At 43.3% G+C, this 24,134-nt stretch overlaps 1 protein-coding gene across 3 annotated transcripts; it reads left to right on the top strand.

Annotated features, from left to right (window-relative positions):
* Positions 1–372: 372 nt before the first annotated feature.
* kctd15b (potassium channel tetramerization domain containing 15b) lies at positions 373–23,897 on the top strand. 3 transcript variants are annotated; one of them, XM_028402581.1, is made up of 5 exons: positions 373–1,068; positions 3,545–3,720; positions 9,128–9,272; positions 13,549–13,854; positions 20,603–23,897. In XM_028402581.1, the coding sequence occupies exons 1-5, from the start codon at positions 1,060–1,062 to the stop codon at positions 20,759–20,761; spliced, it is 795 nt and encodes a 264-aa protein (XP_028258382.1). In that variant the 5' UTR covers positions 373–1,059; the 3' UTR covers positions 20,762–23,897. The 3 variants fall into 3 exon arrangements, with proteins under 3 accessions (XP_028258382.1, XP_028258381.1, XP_028258380.1); XM_028402580.1 differs by lacking the exon at positions 373–1,068 and adding an exon at positions 1,095–1,412; XM_028402579.1 differs by lacking the exon at positions 373–1,068 and having other exon boundaries at positions 3,518–3,720.
* The last annotated feature ends 237 nt before the right edge of the window (positions 23,898–24,134 follow it).

Raw genomic sequence — 24,134 nt, 5'->3', positions numbered from 1 at the left:
TGCATTGTGTCTTTCTGTGTTGGAAAAAAAAAATAACAATAATCATCCACAATCTTATTTTCCCAAAAAGTCTGGAGGCTGCCTGCTTTCACTGGAGAGTGAGGAGAAGGGGGTGTTCTGGGCAGATATCTCCATCTAAGCCCTGCGCTATAATTGAAATGGCGCATTTGGCTGCAGGCAGGTTGTGAGGGCGCTTTCTGCAGCAGCATGCATGCATGTCCATAGACGTCATTTGATTTTAATGGCCTGCAGGAAATTTGGCGCTACAACTCCAGACATTAAGGCAAGAGAGAGAGAGAGAGAGAGAGGGAGAGAGAGAGAGAGAGGGAGCGGGGACACGCGGAAAAAAATCACCGCATGAAAGATATTGGTTCAAGGATATCTCTTCATTTTCAACATATTTTTTTCTGCTGAGACTTTATCAACAAGTTATTGCGCCTTTAGTATATGTTGCCTGAATGGAGGACTATGGCAGCCTGCCTGGCTTTAAACTTTAAATCTAGTCTGGAGATGGAGATGGAAATGTATTCCTACTAGCTGGACTGCCTGGGGAAGTATTACATCAGACGAAATGACAATGATTAAAATCAGCTTTTTGCTGCTCTAAATCTATTGAGCGACTGACAGTTGTCTGTTAGGTTTCCTACACCCTCTAAATCACAACTTCACACCGTTAAGGGAAACGGTCCAGTTTGCCGGGGAAAAAAATAAGATAAGTTATTATATCTGTGTAGTCATAATTTCGTGAATAGGGGGTATCACGTTTTCTTCCTTGAGAAAATTGCCTGGGCGAGAGAGTGGAGTTGAGCTAATTGTAGCCTAATCCCTGGCCCAGAGGCGCTCGGGCAGCCCGGAGCAAGAATTTTCTTTTTTAGCTCCGCTCTGTTATTTAGAGAAGGATTATTGGCTTTCTTCTTCTCATAACAAACCACAGGGGCAGTTTCATTTAGGCAAAAAGGCAGACAAGAAGCTGAAATACGAAGCAGGAATCCAACAAGAGCGCACATTTTTACGCGTATCCAAATAAGAGCAGAGAAGGGGAAGGAGATCATCTCATCTATGTTCAAGGTAAGGACGCTTCCTGTGCGCTTTGGTACAAAGAAGCTTGGTGAGGACAGGTCGAGGGAGCCTTGCAAATAGAGCCTTTAAAGCCACAGAGACTCTTTGCAAGCAGTCGATCGTGACCACAGCGTATATTTGTCTTTTAAACAGCAGTTTTGAGTGGGATACGGAGAAAAGACTTGGCTTTTCCGTGCGGCAGTGTTATAGGTTCGTACCGGAGCTGGATGGCGGTGTAGTTCTGTCACAAACTCGGGAGAAAATATTTGAAAATTTTGGGGGTTTACGCGGACAGCAGCTGGGACTGACCGCCGGCACGGATTTCTCCTGGACTCCCTACAATGTTTGAAACGGTAGGGTGAACATTTAATATTACAGAATCCTATGTCTTTTACGCACAGGGCAGGATCAGTTTTCGAAGAGGATATAGCCTAACTGTGCTACAGAGTAACGTGTACAGCTCGACCCAAAGTGGTTTGTCCCCGTCTTTTTCTATCAGACTGTGCAGTTAACACGTGTGGGTTTTTATCAAACAGGGGTTTGAATTATACGTGTCGGGATTACGCTTTTAATTGTACAGCAGGAATAAGACGCCATATTGAGCATTTGGTAGATTAAAGGCAGAGCACAGGCTTGTGGTGCTCGTGCGGAGCAGGGTGTTGTATGACATCGTTTATTTTTCAAACGTATTCCTCTTCTTTTTCTGATTATTTGATCAGAGTGTCATTAAGGGTCATGTGGGCGTCAGTAAATGTGAAATGGACCGTGGTGTCTGAGCAGAGGTCATGAGACGGAGGCAGCTCTCAGGAGAAAGTTGATGCCTCAATAGCTGCTGTGACTTTGTAGAGGAATGTGTCTTATATGTGTGTGTGCTGGTGGTTTGAGAGTGTGTCTGTAAAAAAGGGGGAAATTTGGACATAATGACGTTATTGAGTAAAGATCCGAGGCTGTGTTTTGCGTATTTGTTACTATTTGTGCTTTAATTGCTTAATTGGCTGGGAGGGACTGATGGGGCAGCCCAGGGTATGGATGTAAACCAAACTTCTTAACTCACTCCAAGTTTTTTTTTCTCTTTTCCTGAGATTTGAAATGTAATCCCGTCCTTCTGTAATCGTATTAAACGAACATGATACTACAGTGAGGAGGCAACACCCTGGAAAAAAAGGGCTCCAGTCTCACTTTGTGCCCTGTGGCTTTTTTCTGTCAGAGCCGCAGGGACGGTTTGGGCTTTCGGTCTCAGAGAAAGAGTCCACGTGTGTAACAACAAATGAATCCATTTTGCTCATTTACTTTTTTCCTTTTGAACCATGAAGCTGTAAGTATTATTTAAAGTTTCGCAGTAAGGATACGTCTTTATTTCAGCCAACGCCTGGGGGAAGATTTGCTGACAGAACTGTGAGCAGTGTGATGATAATAATTTCCAAAGAAGTTACTTTGTTCATATTTATTTAAAGAAATGTCGATATAAGCTAAACCACTGACACTGTTGCCTCCTAGCATTGTGACAGTAACAGTAGAATGTGGTCATACTGAGGTTAGGCGCTTTACCTGCCGCTGCTGGAAAACAAATTACGCACCAGTCAGTAGTAGGTTGGATAGAAATGCCTCCTCTGCTGCTCCTGAAGCAGTGCGGAATCAAATGGCGGCGTATCGAAGTGAATTAAAAATATTTTCATGAACGTTTATCAGTTAATCAGATTCAGCTCCGCGCTGACCTCTGAAGGCCCCGGCGTGCTCCCAATAAACTCCCTTTCCAAATCTGCGCCTCTGCAGTCTCCTGTGGTTTTTGTTATTTTCGTAAGAATCATTGTAAAGCTTTTCCCCTCATCTAAGTGCACAGCTAACACTATGCACTCTGTCAATGTGGACAGCAGCTAACTGGGAACAGTTTCTTTTCTTTGAACTGAATTCTGATGCGCTTTTGTGCACGTGTTGGAGCCTATACGCGTCTGAGGTCCCACGATGGGCTGTCACCTTTTGTATGTTGAGTGTATGTGTGTGTATCAGAGGAAAAAGTTGCACCCTCCCTCCCCCCCTCCGTGTTTTCCTTGCTCTCAGATTGGTGGTTGGTGTGTCTGGGCGCATCACGTCTAACACATAAGGCGACCTTTAATTAGAATATTGCAGCAGCAGTTTATTTTATTCCCCTGGAGGCTGACACCTAGCATTCCTCCTTCTTGTTCGTTCCCCTCTCTCTTTCAATCTGTCTATCTCTCTCTCTCTCTGTGTCTCTCTCTCTCTCACCCTGGCTCCCTAATAAGCATCCTCCTATCCTCGCCTGCGGTGCTGCACAAAAAGATGCAAACATACTTAATTAGAGCGGTGGCAATAATTTCCAGGCTAAATATGCGACCAGACAGACATGGAAGTGATCTGATACCATTCAGAAAGGATACCATCTACCTCCCTGTGTAGGATCACTGTGCTGTGCTGTGTTTTTTTCTTTACCTTTATTTCCATGGCTTTTCTCTACACTTGCTTTCAGGAGGGAAGAAGCATGTCACGGTTGTCTCTGACCCGGTCCCCGGTCTCTCCCCTGGCCGCTCAGGGGATCCCTCTGCCGGCTCAGCTGACCAAGGCGAACGCCCCGGTGCACATCGATGTCGGGGGACACATGTACACGAGCAGCCTGGCGACCCTCACTAAGTTCCCAGATTCAAGGTAAGACATGTTTCCTGCCTTACGTTTGCCTTGTTGATGCATTTAATGTATTAATTCATAATATTTGTGACAATCATAATAAAGGATTTGGAACTGGGTTTAGCTTTAGATGTCAGAGTGTTGTGATTTTATATGAAGTGTTTTATTATACCCAACAATGGACAAACATTTCCTGCTAAAATCTTAAAATCAGCTTACACCTTATTATAGTCAGTGAATCAATTATTACATTATTTGACTGTTTGTCTTAATTAAGTCTAATTGGATTTGTGTTATCAAGTCTTTCAGCTGACTGGCACTGATACAAAACTGCAATGCAACTTTATAGTTGCCCTTCAAAAGTTATTAATTGAATATCTTTTCTAACCATGTGATTGGATTGTTTTTTTTTCATTTGTTTCAATTGTGATTATTTTAATTGGTCAATAATAAATACCTCCAAGGCTTTTTTAAAAAAATTTAATATCCTTGCTTCTGAAAATTCTGCTGTAAGGCTGCCACATACACGCACACTTTTTCACATGTTTAACTGCTGATGTGAGTAGTAGTGTTTGTGTGATTTTACACCACACAAGCAGTTCTTGCACTGTACACCCCCCTCCTTTCACAGCCTTTTTGATTTTTTTTTGTCAGCGGATCAGGGCACTGTTAGGAATCCTTGGAGGGAAAACAATGACATAAACGTCGGAACCCTGTCATCAGAGCTGATGTAGGGCAGCTTCAGATCTGATTAAAATCTCATTGGCGTGTTACATATTGATTTTCTTTGCTATTTTAGAACCAGCATTTACCACTTCAGCTCTACAGTTATTATTGGTGTTCAAACACTGACTTATGTCAAGCTACAGTACGTGTATTTTGATAAATACTGCAGGACTTCCAGCACCTGTATTACTATTTTATGAGGCAATGTTAAAAATTAAAATAATTTACCTTAATTCTCAGCCGACAGCAACATAAATCTAAAGTATAGGATGAGATTACGGTAAAGCTTTGAAATATTCCCAGCTGCAAAGACTTTCTTCTCACTAAATATTTGTGTGGGCAGAATAGAAGAAAGAGCTACTGCAGTCTCACACATAAAGCAAACAGAGTTTATATTTCTGAGGCACTTCCACTTGTAACATTTAGTCATGATGATTCAGATTGTGTTGGTAATCCACACTCCCACTTTATTCACGTTTTTAGCTCCATCCACAAACAAGGCGACACGAGCAGGAGGTAGCTCAGAAACTATAAAACATCTCTACCAATGTGAATGTTCCCCCCTTACGTTTTAGGCCTGCTGCATTTGTCATTCATTACGTTGTACTGCCTTCACTTCTGCATCAGCAGAGTCCCATGAGGGCAATGGTAAACATACACCAGGTTGTTAGAAAATCTGCCAAATTGGCTACAGGAAACAATCCACATAATCCCTTGGTAATAAAGTCTTGATATTCATAGAGTCCGCTGACAGGCTCTCCTTTTTTATTCCACTGTAAACATGAGAAAAATAAAGTTCAGCGCAGACAAGGGTTAATCATGAATTTCACTTTCACATTATTATTGTGTCCCTGCTTTACATTTTGCAATGACATTACTCATAGAAGAGACAAAGACAGGGCGCCATGCAAATGCAGCACAGATTCATGTCACAGCATTCAAACAGTGTTTTTACAATGTGAGCAAAGTCCTGATATCAGTGTTGGTTGGTTGGAGTGCTCTTTCCTCCTCCTCCTCCTCTTCTCTTTTTCACACATGCTCCTTTGCTCCTTCTTTCTCTCTCTGTCTATTGCTGTTTCTTTTTCACTCTCAAGCTCTCTCACTCTCTCTCACAAACACACACATGCATACACACACTTGCATACACTCACTGTTTCTCTCCCAGCCTCCTCAGCGTACAGTTGGCCTCAGGGCTCCACTTTCCACTGGAGCCAGTGGAAGGAGGGGCCCTTTTGTGTGAATTAGGATAATGGCTGACAGCAGAAAGCAAAACAATTACACTGGCATAACAGTGTGTGCTGCGTTCAGCCATGTCCAGTTGAGAAGGCTGCACTGGAAAAAGTAAAAATGACTCAAAAGAGCAGGGTTAAAGAGTTTGAAGTTGCTGATTACTTTTAATAGATTGGCCCCTAAATAATGCAGCATGCCAAAAGAAAGTTAGTCTAGTAACTAATGTGTGGTTATTCATCTTCTTCTGTGTGGGCCATATTAAGGGACAGGGGTCATGAAACATTGATGCGCACTCTGTGGAGTTCTCAAAGAGGACAGTCTCAGCAGTCACTTGAACAGAAGCTGGGGAAATTAGGGGAAATGTTCCAGAGACAAGGAAACTATTTTGAAAGGGCCACCGGACATTTGTCTCTTGGAAGACACATTTTTTGTCTACAGAGACTATAGATCTGGCCTAATGCTCTTCTACTGTCCTCCATATTGTCAACTATGTATCAGGCTACATGGCACTATTGCACAGTCATGATAAAAGTTGAGCAGAAGCTATCTGTCCATACTGCACATGTTGTCAGTATGCTGATTAATGTGAAAACATGCAAATTACTAACAGACTTAAACTATACGTCAGCTGTGATCCTGGTTTGGTGAGCTTGTGTAGAGTCAACAGGACTCAGTAGGACTCAGTGCTGTAAAGACTGCAGTGATCAGACTTTACCGGATGGCCCTTCATATCAGTTTTGGCTGTCTTACTGTACATCACTGCTATTTGGCGTCTTGTCTTCGTTAGGCTTCCATTAGCAGTACAGTTTTCAGATAGCAGCTCATCCAGTAGAAGCAGTGATACCTGCTCTTGGTCCTCATCCCACCTCCCGAGGACACGTCTTTAGCAGCTCTCAGCCGCTGGCCATCTGTAGTTGCAGCAGCGATCATGCTGCCAGATATTGCCCACCTACTGCCCCACTGCCTGCTCACTTGACATCGCTGGGGTGGGAGATCTGAGTTGTTGCTGTCCTTGATAACCTCCTACACCCACCACCTCCCTCCTTCTCCCTGACTCTTTCTCTTTATACAAGTTTTCTGTCAAACCTTTTCCTCTCCCACTCTCTCTCTCTCTCTCTCTCTCTCTCTGTCTTTATGTTGTATTACGTTTGTTTCGTTTGCTTCTTTTGGTGTCTCAGTGTTGTTTTCCTCATCTTTGTCTATCTCTCTCTTCTTTCCTTTCATCAGTCTCTTTGTGTGTTGGCCTGTTTGTTTCTGTATCTTGTCTCTTAATTTCTCTGTGCACCTCCCAGCAGCCTTCACTACTCACAAAAACACACACACACAGTCGCACACACACACACACACACACTTTTCTCTATACCTACCTGTTAAAAACAGCCTCCCATTCAATTCAGGGATTTAACAGAAAAGGGAAAAATGAGGAGACCAACAGAGTAGGGGGGAGGGGGTGGTAGAAGAGAGGGAAAGAAAAAGAAAAACAGGCAGCATTTTAATTGCTTTTTAAAAAAGTGGAGATGAAAAACAGAGTTAGCCTGGAGGGGTATGGTGAAATTCTAGCTGGAAGAATTGCAAGACCATATGAGAAAGGAACACCTCGGGCTAAACAGGGAGATGAGTATTGGTTTTTTATAAAGCATTTTGCATCGATTTCCAGAGAGAAAGCGAGTAAGGGAGAAGGATGGAGACAGAAAGAGAGAGAGAGAGAAAAGAAAGACAGAGAGAGTGAAAAGGAGAGAAAGGGTGGCAGCAGGGGAGAGGGAGAGAGAGGGGGAGAACCATCTTTGCTCTGCTTCTTCACACAGTCAAGTCAAAGAAAAGAGACAGGGTGAATTTGATTTGATAGCTTCAGCGTGTTGAGCCGACACATCAGGGTCAAGAGATACCCGATACAACCATTAAACACACACTTTTACAAGGTACAGCATTGTGACTGTGAATTTAGTAAAATGAATATGAGAGTGAAGGCAGCCCTGCTGTTTGTATTATTGACAGCTCCCATCTATGTATCTTATAACTAGAGTTTGACAATGGCAGTTCTCAGGCGGCGCTGCGCCTGTGTGTGCACTGGTTGGTGCATTTTTAAATCGGTGTTATGATTTTCTTTGTCATACAACTTTGTCAGCCGACGTAGAAGCTGTTGCTGTGATTAAAGTGCTGAAAATGATGATAATAGCGGCGCCCTGCCAAGAGCTGTTTCTCAGTAATGTACTGTGCATGTGCAGTGAAACCATTAAGGAGGTTACGTGCAGCAGATTTCTTGTGTAAATCAGCAGTTCGGCTTATTTACACTGCACAGGCGTTCAGGTTTCTCTGCTGAGGATGATGAGGGGGTTTCTTTCAAATTAAATTATTGCACTTCGGGAAGTTTAGCAAAAAAAATAGAACATTTGCACTTATCCCCAATATTTTACTGATGCTAAAATATATGTTAATTATTAAAATAGGATACTTTAATTTGGTAATGAACAAACAGATAAAGTGGAGGTGCCTTAGATGAGATTATTAGACCAGAGAGAGAGGTACCTGCAGGTAAATGGCGGGAAAAACCACAAAAAAGACACAGGGAAATGAATATCTGTCTGAGGGTATCTCCAGGCACGGCGCCAACATGGTGTGATGAAAGTTTAAAGATAACAGCAATTTCCACTCTTTGCCTTGATGAGCCCCTGTAGCCAACTTCAACTAAGCCCTTAATCTTAGAGGAAGGGGTTAACTGTGGGACACCAGCCAGCAACAAGTGTCTTATTATTACACCAATGTCTTGTCAATATTTGATAAAAGCTGAAAGCATGCATCTAATTACTTCTTTTAATTATTGGGACTGTTCGGAGCAATGTTAGTGTTTCTCTAAGATTTTAATGCGTGGCTTTTAGATATTAAATTAACACCTCTAAAGATGGTGTAAATACGCATTTAACTGAGCAAATCCCTGACAACAAATGTATAGTTTTAGAGGCCGATATGTTCACATTTTTAACTCACTCACAGGTGTACAGTAGAAGTACAGCAGTCCAAATCCCACTGACAGTCGTACAAAGTGGGACTGTAAAAGTTAAATATCTTTTTACGCACGTTCTTCTCACATTAATATGTGGCCCCTCACCATTTCCTGCCTCTGTTCATTTCCACCCTTCTGACAGATGGAATAATAGAGCTGTAATGCTACATTCATGCCATTAATTTCTGTAAGTACAAGCAGCACGCGTGTGTGTTGTTGTAATCTCTCTGCAGAAGAGACACTTCAAACAAGTCTGGAATGGAGAAACTGTGCCTTAAGCCCCTTGTTTCAACCTGGGATGCTAATGCATTTCAAGCTTAGTGCTAATAAAATTGAAAAATAAATGGAGGGTAATTGTTTCATGCATTTGAAGGGAGCTGGCTCATTCCATTATGTGGTTGTGTTTGTGTGTGCGGCTGACTGTGTGTGTGTGTGTGCACGTGTGTTTGTGTGTGTATTTTCAATTTTCAGAATCAGTCGTCTGTTCAATGGCACCGAGCCCATCGTGTTGGACAGCTTGAAGCAGCACTACTTCATAGATCGGGACGGCGAGATATTCCGCTACATTCTCAGTTTCCTCAGGACAAGCAAGTTGCTCCTTCCCGATGACTTCAAGGTATATATATCCGCACCACAACATACTGTATTGTGTGTCGCTTATTTGCACCCTCACCTCTGCACAGTTTGAACAACATGATGGCAGAAAAAGACGGGCACACTCACAATGTGTGAAGCTCCTTCTGTCATTTTTCTGAAGTGTGAATATGTTTGTATTTCTTCATGTTTACCTGTCATCTTGTGGGTTGCATGTTTTCAAAATAGAACTGATAACAGAGCTACTAGTTGTGTTTTCACACTGCCTAATGTAGTCTTGCCCTTCTTTTCACATTCAACACCTTAATTACCGCTAGAATAAGCATAAGCAGTAATTAAAGAAAAAAAAAGGAAACATGACTCAGCTGGAGTATACAGTAGCGTGCAGGAGAGGTAAAATGCTAACTGGCTAACTGGAGCATGGCCTGGTGATGTGTGTGCCAAAGCCCTGAGCTGTTGTTTTTCATCCACTGTAGTTCCTATAGAGGTGAGCCCAGGTGAAACACCCTGAACGCCCCTCTCCTCAGCCGCTCTGATGACCCCATGCTGCACACGCATAAAGTCTCACTCAGAGTCTTGCAGTTAAATAAAGTCTTGCAGTAAAAAGGCTCTCTGTGCACCTATGCATGCATCTGAGCCGTTACTCTTTGTTGTATTTTGGTATACATGCCAAACATTAGTTGTAAACTTAAAGGCTTTACTATAATTAACAGGAGGTGCATCTGTCAGAAAAATGTGTAACAGCTCAGTTGGTCCGCAGCACTGAACATAACATGGTTTCAAAATAAAAGCTCAGAAAGAAAAACAAAGTTATAGGGCAGGCAGCACTAATCAAAACTTCTCACAGGAGAATTTGGTTGAACGTCCTGTCTGTTTGCATTTGCTGGTATGCAGAAAAATAGAGCAGAACCACTGGCCAGAACCGTGAAACCCTCATTCTAAAACTGAAACAACTGTGTGGCCTTTTGAACTTTTTTTACCAAGCATCTAGAAGAAGCGCAGTGTTGGGAAACAGTTGTAGAAGCATCACTACATGTTTAAATATCATGTAATCCAGAAATTAATCATTGTATTTTTGGCATTATTAGGTAGTCTTGTCCAACAAGTACCCACACAGCCATATGGCTTTCTCAGAGTGATCACATATTCGACCAACAGTCTAAAGGTTTTTATTCAGTGATACTGTTTCCTGCGTGCTTTCTCCTCTTCACTTCTACTGCACCGTAACTTGTGTGACCTTTCTACTGTTGCTTGTTCATCATCCTCTACAAGGTAACAAGGCGAGGCCAAGCAACTCAGAGCCAGAGGCCAACTCTCCGAGGCCCACGGATAGACTGAACAAGAGCCAAACCTCAGACAACAGAACATGACATGAAAGCCCTGCATATTTTGGCAAATGATGGCCTGACTCAGTACAGATTACTTTTTCCTTTTGTATATGCTCCCCCACCACCACCACTCTCTGTGAAGTCTTGACAGTCCAATCAGGCACCACGGTTGAAGAGAGAATGCATTGGACTTCATTGTTTCAACTCATTACGATCCCCTCACATAAGCCTGTGTTGATCTGCATACCTTTCAATTTGCGTGAAGCCGGGGAAAAAAATGCAAATAGTGAGAGGCAGAATTGAGCATGTCCTTATCTGAACACAATCAGGCTTGCCGTCGCCCGAGGGCCGGGTCTGTTCTGCTGCTGGCAGCCACGGCACTGTGTGTTTTGCTAAATCAATGTGAAAGTCTGAGCAGAATAGGAAAAGAAATTTTTCAGCCCACATCAGTGGAACAAAATATTCACTATTAATATCCTCCTTCGTCTCATTATTCAAACTACAATTAATCACAAGAGTGTAAGCAATGCTCAGTCATATTGAGGGCATGGTTATAAACCGGTAAGAGTTAGTGGCTGCTCTGTCGGATTATTCAGGCTTTTGTATTGCACTTTAAATCAATTCCCCTTTTTATGCTAAAATGATAGGAAGTAGCATTTGTTTTTGTTTTCATGCTACTGCTGTACATAAGATGGCAGTTGGCAGATTTGTTTTTCATTGGTTTATTTAATCAATAAGCTGTGAACCCCTGTTTGTGTAGGTTTAGTCATTTTTGCCCAGAACATACGGTAGATCAGTCCTCTAACTCCCTCATAGTGACATTTTCCATCATTTTCTTCTTCTTCTTCTCTTTTTCTGTCTCTCCCTCTCTCTGTCCTTCCCCTGAAATGTTGCCTTGCCGTTGGGCGATCAGGTCGGATCATTATTTTGAAGCTCAAACGGGCTGTCTGGACACAGGATTGGGGGATGAATTGTCTCATAGAGCTGGCAGCAGTAGTAGCAGTTTTAGCAGCCAGGACGGAGCTGTTGGCCCTGTCTCCCTCTCATCCTCACCTCAGCGCTTAGGATTACTCTGTTGTTTTCTGCGCTGCTCAGGATGACTAAAGTGCCTCGCAGACAGACCCCTGTTAAAAACATATCCATCCATGGCTTCAGACCTGTGAAGGATGAGGAGCTACACTTTGATACAGAGAGCTGCCTGAAGGGGAGCGTCTCAGTATGAGTTTTGTCAGCTGAAGCAAGAAGGCCAGGAGAAAAAAAGACAGGGAGAAAGGGAGAGAAAAAGGGAAAAAAAGAGCCTCCACCCCCTCTTTCGCATTTTGAAATTTTAAATATTAGACCGCCAGCTTAAGATGTGTTGCATCAACGCTCTGTCCAGATGGAGTTGTATTTGGGTGTCGTTCGCACGCCTCAGATGAAGGCACAGTTTAGATGTAAGGGTAAAACAGTGAGGGAGGCCTTTCAAGGCTAAAGAGTCTGACAGAAGCAGCAGGGTTAATGAATATGCTGTTTGCTCGCTGCCATGCTCTGTTTATGTGCCCAGCAGTGGTCCAGAGAAGGGAAAAAAGGGAAAAAGTCTTTTTTAGATCAGGGCTCCCTGGCAGCCCCAGCACCCACAGCCATGATGCAGACTATATGAAACATATGTTGTTTTTGCAGCACAAACACATATTGTCTACTTTTCAACAGTGTTCAGACATTGCTCTGCACCAAGGCCAGCAACCAAAATAGACAATCAGTTATTTGATTTGATGTCCACATGCTAGTAAAAGCTAGAAGCCAAAGGACATGCATGTGGCGGTTAATAAATAAAGAATAAGCTGTCGGTCTTTGTCACCATGAAACACTAATCAGAACACAGATTTATTAATTGCTAATTGTTTAACAGAAAGATTTGCAGCATTTAGGTGTAGCCTAATTAAATCTTGTTCTAATAGAAGTTTAACATCGGGCCACAAGTCTAATTAACATAAAACTCCCTTCATGTGAAGAATACATTAAAACCCTTCTTGGCTGATGATTGTCCTCATGTTCACTTGCACATATCTTTTCCTCACCTCGCGTCTGCCTCCAATAGCGAACCTCCGCCTCTCCGTATTTTCTATGGTAGCGGTGAATGATGGTGCCATCTGGTCTTGTGGGAAATTAGAGGCAAGAGCGCAGGGGCAAATGGCCCCCAGCAAGCCCTGCCTAGGAGGGAGAGGCAGGCAATCTGCTGCAGACTGTCTGCACACAGGAATGCACCATCCCACTTCACTGGAGCCCTACTGACGGCCTTTCTGGAGTCGGCTCACTAAAACATGCTAAAGGCTAGCACAGCTCTGCCAAGAGCTACTGTGAAGGAGAGCTGCAGCATGGCTATGCTGTGCTTATTGAGACTGTTGTCCTGCTGGTCAGAAGCCATCGCTGATCTTAGTTTATTGTTCCTCTTTCTAGAAGGCATGCAAACAGCGTGAGCATTATGTTCCGTTCACAAGGACAAGCAAAGGTCAAATTTTGACATTCAAATTTCTGTTATCTGTTTGATTCTTATCCAGATTGAACACAGAGCTTTGGTCTGTGCACTACGTAGTGAAAGTTTTTTTGTCTTAACCTGAAAGAAAGTTGGGCACAAATCGGTTGTTTCTTTCCCCCGTGTGCCACACAGTGTAAAACTACTGTAAAAGGGTCGAAGTGAAGATACAGCCAGAACGGCCCTCCTGGAGTAATTAGAGGTTAAATGTCTTGTTCAAGGATGCTTTAACATTCCTTGCTGTGGGGAAGCTATCAGGACCCCCCACAAATGCAGCCTCTCCTGTCATCTTAATGTTGCACAGCACCCTGTATATGTGGAGGGATTTGTCTGTGTGACCTTGGTGATGAGATGTAATGTAGTGAAAGTCAGTATGTTAGTCACACATATAGCCAAGAGGACTACAACACACATGCACATGTCACTGCTCTTATCTCCATGTTTATCTGCCTCCACAGGATTTCCACCTGCTGTACGAGGAGGCGCGCTATTACCAGCTGACACCCATGATCAAGGAGCTGGAGCGCTGGAAGCAGGAACGCGAGCAACGGCGGATGGCACAGCCTTGCGACTGCCTCGTGGTTCGAGTCACACCCGACCTGGGCGAGAGGATCGCCCTTAGCGGTGAGAAGGTCCTCATCGAGGAGATCTTCCCTGAGACTGGAGATGTTATGTGCAACTCAGTGAACGCCGGGTGGAACCAGGACCCAACGCATGTCATCCGCTTCCCCCTCAATGGCTACTGCAGGCTCAACTCAGTCCAGGTAAACCACCTGAATCTTTTTTTATATTCACATCTCACACTGTGATGTGGGTTTTCAGGACTGCACACTTTGTTCTGGTTTTACGCTCTTATTTTCTCACCTTAGTACAAAGAGGGCAGGTTTTAATTATGATGGATAAACACTGTAAAACTATAGACAGACAAAGACAGAGCTCTGGGAGCAGCACAGGCTGAACAAAAATCCAAAAAGCAACAACATAAAACTAAGAACTAAGGAAACAACAACAACAACAACACCACCAGTGACGGACAAACTGAGAAAACTCACAAGGGGACGGGCGGCACTATAAGCTAGGAACTAATTTTGAAAAAAAAAAATGAAAAAGACAGATGGAAGTGATGAAAGTAACGAGGGAGGAGCAGATGATAACGGAGAAGAAAAAACAAAGACAGGAAGAGAAGCAACGTCAGCACCTTCAAAATAAAACAGGCAACACCACAAACTGAAACATGACAGATAAGAGATTACACATTTAAGTATTGTACTACAGTAAATCTATATGGTATAATCTTAGACATTTTAAAATAAGCTGTTAGAAACATGTTCTCAAATCCTCTGTTAAAGCAGGGTTGACGATGCTGTGGAGAAAAGGAGTAACTTGTTAAAAACAACTTCAGAAAACTAGTTGTGTTACCCAGTGAGGTCTGAGAGAGGGAGAACAGGGGTGGAGGGTGGGGGGGGACATAACAGTCTCACACCTCAGGCTCGATATAACACACTCGGGTGCCCACAGCCATGAACACAGCAACACACAGAGGAGCCTTCACCCCTCCAGCACCCAGAGAGAGCCTCTCCCAGGCAGGCTAGTGCACTCTGACACCTCCACCTCCTTCCTGCCAATGTGAGAGACCACCTCCAGGGAGGAGAGCGGAACGAGCGGGACAAAGCACGTGTGGACTGCGGCCATGTTTTCCTGCGAAAAAATGGAGAAGAGGAATGGAAAGGGGGTGAAAATGATATGCATAATTTACGCTTTACTCCTTTTTAAGACACAGCTCCTTTTTTTAAAAAGACTCCAATATAACACCGCTCAAGGCAATTGAAATACACGTATTGCATTTTTTAATACCATACTTACAATTTCTCAAACAGCCTAAACCGGTTTATACTTCTTTTATAGATTTTTAAATGACTTACAATATAATTAATTGGCCGCATCAACTAACACAACATTTTCCCACTCTGTTTACCAGTGAGACTGGTTACTGGGTGTGAGCATGTCTGACTAACACAATCTGAATGCGGTCTTTATTGTTGAGGTTTTTATTAGGTAAACTGAAATCCTGTATGCTAACAGCGAGAGGAGTAGAATCTTCAAGGTTTCCTGTAAGCAATGCTCCCGTCGCCTCACAGCACGGCCTCTCTCAGTCAAGGTGACGTCAGTTGTGCCGTCGAACTTTGCTTTTTTAGTGTCTCACTACGGCCCCTTTAAGACACACAACATTCCATTAAAAAATAATCAAAAGGACAAACACACGCACAGTAGAGGGGCCGGCTCATTGAGTCGATGTAGATGAGGACACAGGGAGCAGATGGAGGTGTTTTTCGGTGTAAGGGGAGATTTTTCTAAACAACTTACTCATTCTGTCCTATCTCATTGTTGCGTGAAGGTATGAGAAGGTTAGGAAAATAATCCTTGTCTTACCTGCCAGACAATGAGCCTCTGATCTGATTTCAGGCCTGGACCCCAACCCAGGGGAACACACACACAACCACACCCTGCCCACAGAGAAAGGAAAGGCGAGGGGGGGGGGGTGTTGACGGGGCAGAGGCAGCACTGTCTGAAACATATTTACTGTATGACTGGACTAGAGGAAAGGCAATAGATGAAAAAAATAGCGACATTTAAAAGCGCACTGTTTCCAGTTTATTGTATGTTAGCGGTGAGATTTTATTGAAGGCTGCTGTCTTGCCCGCAGGCTGGAAACTGCTGGACCTTGTGTTACTTTGGTCACAATATGATAACATGACATTTCTCAGTACTTTGTTAAACACAGTTTTTTACTTTATTGTTGTGTTTTTATTCACTTAAAGATAGTAACACCTCTACATGTGGTAAAATTGTATATACTGTACTTCTAAGTCAAATATTTAAATTAGTGATATTCAGAGCATTTCAATGATTCCATTTGAACACTTTTAAAATTGCTTATACAATAGAGAATATATTGGAAGCAAACTTAAACTTTGGCAAGTGATTCTCCATGAAGTCATGAATGGAATTTCGGGAGAATAATTCAAACCACCTGCACTGTGATGTAGATCCAATAGAGAGAAACAGACAGCAGCAAAAGCAGTGATCGCAGGGAAAACATTTAGCCAAAGAGCCACAGAGGTGTACACACACGCGTCCCAGAGCCGGAGCTGGGCCTGCTGCTCCATACATCACCGTGATAAAGCACTCAGATCAGACCAGAGCCAATCCGTCCTTCATCAATGTGACAGCAGAGGCAGTCGTTGAGAAGGGCCCCCTGTCCCCCTGCTGCCCAGGCGGGGAACGCAACACGTCGCAACACTCTCTTACATGTCACACTGCCACTCCATCAATCCTGCACTGGGTGAAAAGAGAGAGCACAGCTCATCAGAGCAGACAAGGCCACACAAACACCTCAGCTTCTCAGTGGCCTGAGTGGCAGAGTAAGACATTAACACTGCTGTGGTTTGGGAGTCCCCGTATTCCCTGCGTGGCTCTATGGATACAGCACAACATCAGGCTCAACAGGAAACAGATTAATCTGCAGTGTGGAGGGGATAAAAAGAGGACAAGTCTGCCTGCTGACAGCTTCAGCAGCAGGTGCCAGAAGAAAAATGCTTAATGTCATTGCTGGACACAGACAAGAAGATGATGTTTCTATATGAAACTCACAAATTCATGTAAAAATGAACATAGATATATTTTCACAATTAACATGAATAACATACATTATCTGTCATGTGTCGCCAGATGTAAGTTTAAGATATTTTATTAAAAAAAAAACAAGCTTACAAATAAAAATGTAAAAATACCATTATATTATCTGATAAAATCTAAAGTCTTATGCAGCAGAAGATATAAAATGTGAAGTACATTAAAAGTTTAGTGCCTGTGTAAATTCAAAAAAACAACTCGCTGTAAATGAATATGAAAAGGTTACTGAATGAGTCATGTGCTGTGAGGATCCTCAAGTGCTCAAGTCTATTTTGTGTAGTCTGAACTACTTGCAGGCCCGGTGAGAACTCAGCTAACCCAGAACACCTCTGTTCCCAGTCTGGCTCAGTGTGTATTTACACTGCCCGGGTTAAGTGTTACATTCCCACAAGGGTCATCTGAACTACAATCTAGTTTGAATCATGATACACTTTAGTGTCTGTTTGCAGCAGTGAGCTCAGCTACTTGATCATTTGCTGAGAGTACAATTAGAATGTACTGCACTTCAAAAGTGTTTTTGTCACTTGTGACTCCTAAAAAAAAGCTGGCAGATGGCTGGAGAATTAGAAAGAGTTGGAGCTTTACGCCTGTTTTATGCCAGATGCTTGTGATAAGCAGAGGATATAATACAGAAACTGTTAGCGCTCCTTGTCACATATGAAAAACAGTGTATAGTTAAACAAAAGCGACCCCCCGTGTGTAGCGCAAATCACACGCTACAGCATGTGTGTGTGTGTGTCACAAGTGTCAATCAGCTTTGAGACCTGTGCCGATAGGAGCGAATGTCTTCCAGCTCCTCCTGAGAGGTGTTGCGACTGCGTCTCTGCACTCTGGTGGCCATCAATATTGCATCGTGCTCTGGTTTCCAGCCCAGAGACTCATCTACTTTGATTCCTGCACCGCCATTTTTCCTATAGGGGTGGGAGGTTAGAGGAGTGACTATGATGTATCCTCACCTCATCCCCATGGCGACCTCTGACTGATTGACAGCTCAGCGAGAGTGTTAAGTGAGTGTTTGAGGGGAAGATCTCTGCGCACATGAGTCGATCCTGTGCAACTGTGAGAATAGTTGATTATGTTTCAAATGCATGAGGATCGCTGGGGATGAAGAGGGTCGTCTGTCACAAAGGCAGGAGAAGAAATGCTAAAGTTGAAGACAGACACAGCAAACTTTTTCAAATCAAATAATAATGCTGTAGTGGCGCACATCCAGCATGGTCACAGGAATACTGGTTGGAAAGACGGGCTTGAACCTTTGAGGAGTTAGACAGGAAAATAAAACAAAGTAATGCTGTTTGGTGAAATGAAACTCTGACCAATCAGATTGTTGACATTCAACTTGCTGTTGGAATATTTTGTCATGGTTTTGCTCAAGTAAAGCAGGAAAGTAAGCATACAAATCTGCATAAGCTGGGATCTGAAAGCCTGCAGTCACAAGTGTGTATAGCACCAAACTGAGCACCCAGACATGTTTAAGCTTTTGAAGAGGGTGCACTCTGTGTTGTCAACAGGGATTGATTTCAGGACATTGTCCTGTGGACTTTTGCTTGGATACATCTTAATTATTCGGTGTATTGTTTAGTCCCTCGTGGCACTAATTCACTGTGTCAAACTGAACGAGAACTTTTTTATGGGCTCTTATAGTCATTACAGTATCCTTCAGCCACTTACAACTATCTATAATAATATCCTTAAGTCTTTTGTGTTGCCATGCATTAATGATAAAAGTGTTTTCAGTCTATCTTTATTGATCAGGCTATTCTCCTCTGTGACCAAATTCATTGCCGAACATGACAGAGTCCCACATGCGTTAAGAGATGATGGAGAAAAATGCAATGTGATGCAATGATCAAAGAAGGCTATGTAATATCATTTCCATAATCGTTAGGCTCCTCCGTCGTCTGTCATGGATTTGGGAGTGTTTGATGCTTGGGCAGGTCTCTTAATTAGCCATCCTCACCATCAGCTGTCTGCCGCCCCTTCTGTCTCACAAATTACAGAGTTTGTCGTTGTCGTATGGCCAGAGGAAAGAAAAGGGGGGGAGGGGTAACTTTCCCAAGTGGTCCTTGCTGCTTACAAGCAGCGTGTCAGCCTGCAGTTTCAGTCAGGAGGTAGGATGTGTGTTTCAGGTCTGCCTGACAAGTTTGTGTGATTGCATACTAACACGTGTACCGGGACTGCTCTCTGTGTTTATATGCTTTGGTCCTCTGTGTTGTGCTAAGCAGTCAGTGAAGGCTGCAGCCCCTCTACTCTCCAATGGGGCCCCATGCTCCTGTAATTAGAGAGGTCATCTTTTGCCATGAGTATATGCTTCAGTGTGTACGTCTGTGTATCAGCGTCTGAAGCAACCATTCTATTTTGTGTGAACTTCTCCGGCTCTGTATCTGGCAGAAAGGGTTAGCCTTTGGCGAGACCTTTCATTTCCATGCACTGCACACTCCATTAAAAGGAAGGGGTGTAAGTAAATACACAGCAGTCCTCTCACTGGGATTTAGATATATACCCCCTCCAAAAAAAAAAAAAAAACAACATCCCACATGGATTACAGCAGATGAGGAGAGAAAAGTGATGCTGGAGTTTGCGTTCACTTGTCTGAGCATATCTCTATTTGAACTCATGCGTGTATCAATGCCCAGACTGGAGGGCTGAACATGCATCCTCGTCTCCTGCTCTCTCCCCAAGCTCCAACACTTTGTCCTCACACAGACCCACCAGGACTCCTGATCCTCATTCCCAGCACGTTGCTCCCCCTTTCGAACACAGACCTCACTTCTCCTCTCACCCCAGCCTCATTACTCAAATTAGGAGCTTCAGTAATCACCACGCTGAGCTCCACTCAGCCCCTTAACACACCTCACTCACACTCCGTTCTCCTCATCCCTTTGAGCTCATGCCCTCAGTTCAGTAGCCAATCCAGCACAAGCGCTATGAATATTGCAGAGGTGGTGTGATGTCGGAGTGCCCTCTGGTTTTATTCCATCACTGTGTGTGTGTGATTGGAGGAGGGGGGAGGGTTAATGACACATGCTGCATGTTATGACTGATGAACATCTGAGATGGATGTCAGGCGAATGGATGGATGACATCAAAAAGTCATACCTAGCCAAGCCTTTCCCATGTGTGCTGCTGATGATAGTGAAAATGCATCATAAACTTCACTCACTGATAACGAAACAGCATTAGACTGTTCTGCAGGTCATCATCATTTTGAAGGAAAAAAGAATGTTTAAGTAGGAAATGCACTTGTTTGCTGTCCTTCTGAGTCAGATAATAAGATCAATAACCAGCTCATGTCCATAGTCTTCAGTCAACAGGCTGACTCACCAGGGTTGCACAGAGACTGAAAACAGGGTGGAACAGCTGGCCTGAGTTTGTCAGATTGTACCAAAAAATTCACCTCCCAACACTTCTAAAGGTCAATAATTAACTATGATTAATGCTGTCAGTGTAGTCAGTACAAAACCAGTGTATACAATGAACAAACCACTGTTTAACAATGCATTGTGTGTCAAACAGTATTTATCAGACCAGTAACTTCCTGAAATCTCTGGTATGTTTGATTATGTTTATACTTTGTATGGGTATGGGTTTGTGTGCAGATTCAGTTCAAGTCAGTGTAATTGGCCTTCATCCTCATAAAAAGTATACGGCTGAACAACATGTTCCTTTCACCATGGTGCTACATGAAGCATGAAGACTTAGATCTGCTATTAATCTTGTCATCTAATTTGGAAAGTTTAAGGCATGTAAACCTCTTGTTTGTCCTTGTTCACCTACAGCACTCTCTCTCTCTCTCTCTCTCTCTCTCTCTCTCTACAGGTTCTGGAGCGTCTTTTCCAGAAAGGTTTCAGTGTGGCAGCATCATGTGGAGGTGGCGTGGACTCGTCCCAGTTCAGCGAATATGTGTTGTGTCGCGAGGACCGGCGGAGTCTCTCCATCAACACGCCCATCAGGATAAAACAGGAACCCCTGGACTAGAGCATTCTGGGAAGGGACTGCCAACAACTCTACACCACCCACCCACCCACCCCACCTAACCTAAGTACTCCTTCCATCATCTCGCACCACCCCACAATGCCCCCCCACCCCCCAACTCTCCTCTCCTTGCCCTAACAGGACCACAACCACCCCCAGCATACCTAAGTATTAGCAGAGGCTTGTTAACCTCGCCAGCTCTGCAGAACTCTAAGGGGAATGTAGAACCAAACAAAGGAAAAAAAGCATCAGCAACAAAAGTTTTTGATTATGTTAAATAACGCCCAAAGAATCTGGGACTGTGCTGAAAACAACAACAATGACAAACGGACGCTACAGCAGCTCACAGTTCAGCATATTAGCACAGTGACTGGTTGATTTTTCCTTTATCTTCTTATGAAAAGACACAGCTGCCCCCCCCCTCCTACCCACACCAACTTACTCCACCCTTCAACATACACACACCCCACCCCTCTGTCCTCCTCTCAGCGGTGTATCATCCAGTTGTGTGTCTGTGTGAGGCCTGTGTCTCGTCTGACTGGCCTGCTATGGGACACAGAAGCTTTGGCAGACAGGATGTTTTAAGGATGACAAGAAGAGGACATAATCTTAATTTCGTGAGTTGCACCCAAAAGGCCCCGAATCCCCCAAGACTCCATGACCCCTCACCCCACAGGCCTGGCTGCAGATGTCGAGGCTTCGCCCAACGCAGCTTCCTTTGCCAAACTGATTGTTTATTACAAATTTTCATTGTTGTTTCTAAAGTATGTTATTCTTGCTCCTTTTGCTGTTCTTATCATGACATGGTGTAAACAATTATTATTAATAGGATTATTTTTAATGTCTTTTTTTTTCCTTTCTCCAATATGAAGGATGTATGAACATTGTATTCATTAGGCTTTGAGAGCTTGTGAGGGAGCGTTTCTTGGCAGTAGCTGCAGAAACTCAGATGTCTGCAGGCTATGTGGCTAAAGCGATCTGACTGGCAATGCATTCAGAGCCGGAAAAAGTCCCATTGTTCAACAGGAATGGAAGAAAACCTGGATGTTTCAACATTGTTTGTTGTCAAATGTGTGGCACACATAAAAAAGTGCTCAAGAATTTCTGCTTATTAGCTCTAAAACATATCTCTGATTGGATCCTCTCACACGAGCACAAAGCATTCTCAGCACAAATATGAGGACGTTTGTAAATTTGAAAATCAGGTCGAGATTGCACAAGCTCTAAATGTATTACAGTTAGAATGTTAAAGACTCGAGGACCAAACGGGGGAAAAGCTGACGTTTACCAGTATATCTCATGATCATCAAGAGATGTACTTTAAATGCTTAATGTTTCTTTGCACTTAAAACATTTCCTACAGAACTGCCCGGCCCTGTTCCCTCCAAACACTACTATGAACTCAGCGCGCAGTGCCAAGCCAAGCTGTTTATCAGTCTCTGTTTCAGCAGACTGCAACATTAAAATATTCACAACAGGAAAAAAAAACAAACTTCCGAACACTCCAGGTACCAAAGCAGAAAAGGTGCCTATTTTGTTGATTGTACAAATATAAAGATGTTCTTTTTGCAGTTTATAGAAAGAGAAGACATAATGCATTATTTAGAGCTGTACCATTTGATCCTCCAGGCCTTCAGTCCTGACAGTTTTGTGGAGAATAGTGCACAGTACCTTCAGACCAAGTTTGAGAGACAAAGTCTCTGTTTCAATATTGTCACTTCTAAGCCAAGATTATTTCAGCGGCTCTTCACATGTATGTATGCAGAACCCAAAGTGAACTGTACTCCCAGCATCAGCATGTTATTCACAAAGAGGCGAGTGGGCGGCATTTACTCTGTCCTGCTCTCATTCTTTTGGTCTTAGTCTCAACATTTCTGCATCAAAGACAGAAACAAGAAAGGCAAAGTTTTCATGCTTTATATTTGTGTGTAACTTACAGATGCTGTTTCTTCCTTTCCAAGAGACAGAGAGAGAAAAAAAAGAAAGCTATTCTGATTCTTGTGCTGGCAGTTATTTGAGTTAAACTGGGGTTGTTTTTAGTTGTCCATTAAAAATGGTTGGTTGTTGCCCTGACCATGTTGTCCTAATAGTTTTTGCTCTTTCTGGATGCTGCTGATTCAACAGGGCCAATGAGTAGATGAAGATGGGCTTGTTGTAAGTGTATCTCCTAGTCCAGTTCTGTCTTCCTTGGGGGGGTTTTCTCACAATCAAGCCCATCTTTGTTCTGACCTGCCTGTGGCCTGCGCCTTTGCATCCAGTCGCCTCAAAGGGAATGGTCAACCAGGCCCTTCATGAGCCGAGGCATGTTGGGCTCTTCACAGCGCTCCACACCCCCCTCTGCCTCCCCGAGGGCTCCCAGCTCAGTGGTGCCAGTAGAAACTTGGGCTGCACCCCCTGCTGCTGTGTCATCCCCAATGCCCCATTTTCAAAACGCCCTCCTGTGCCATAACACCACACCGCAATGAACCAAACAAACTGACAAGTCAAAATAGGAGCACGCTCAGAACATGCTGTACTGTGCAGCCGGGGGACTTGGCTGATCCCTAGATTTGTGATCTTTTTGATTAGGTGTGAAAACTCATCTGGGTTATTTATTGAGAAAGGAGAGAGTTAGATGATCAGCGTTGTAAACCACACGTACAAGAATATGTGGAAGCAGAGGGGGCAATGGTAATAACATCCAAGAGCTAGAAGGTCGTGCATTGATAAATACACACACACAAATATATATTAATGACAATTTCAGCTTGCACCTAAAGTGAAAATCCGGGTACAGGTTCCTCTGACTGCAATACCCAAACCTGGGATGCCCCTGTTGACTCAGCATACATATGGCAGAGCTAGACAAACCTGACTGGAACAGACATGCTCACACATGGCAGTGTTCAGCCAGCCCCCAAGGCAATCACTCCCCTTCTGAGGCAGGTCAGTTGTACAGTTATTGTATATTGAACTATCAGGACTCTGGGTTTTCTAGGACCCTCATGTTTTTAAGAGACCTCTCAGTCCTCTTCACAAAAAGAATGAAAAGAATTCAAAACATGACATTGTGTACATATGGATTAAAACATTTCAAAGGGTATAATAAGGTGCAAAATGTATATTATTTAAAGTGTTTAAAACAATTAGACTGTGGTATTAAAGGGCATGTGTTCATTTACAGTGTCTCCATTTGACTTTTCTTGCATATTTGCGATAATAAAAGGATGTACTGTATATCTGAGGTGTGTCACATTGCCTTCATGTTGTTATGTTTCTGGGTTTTTTTTGTTTTTTTAAAGACTAAAGCTCTCCACTGGGTATGTACGTGGCAATGAATAAGTTTAGCTGTGTGTCCTCTAACTGAACTGATGAAACCTGATAAACCTCACTAGCC

This window comes from Parambassis ranga, chromosome 3 (assembly GCF_900634625.1).
Source record: "Parambassis ranga chromosome 3, fParRan2.1, whole genome shotgun sequence".
Classification (NCBI taxonomy): Eukaryota; Metazoa; Chordata; class Actinopteri; family Ambassidae; genus Parambassis; species Parambassis ranga.
Note: the sequence above shows the minus strand (reverse complement) of the source record. Positions and strands in the feature narration are given on the sequence as shown.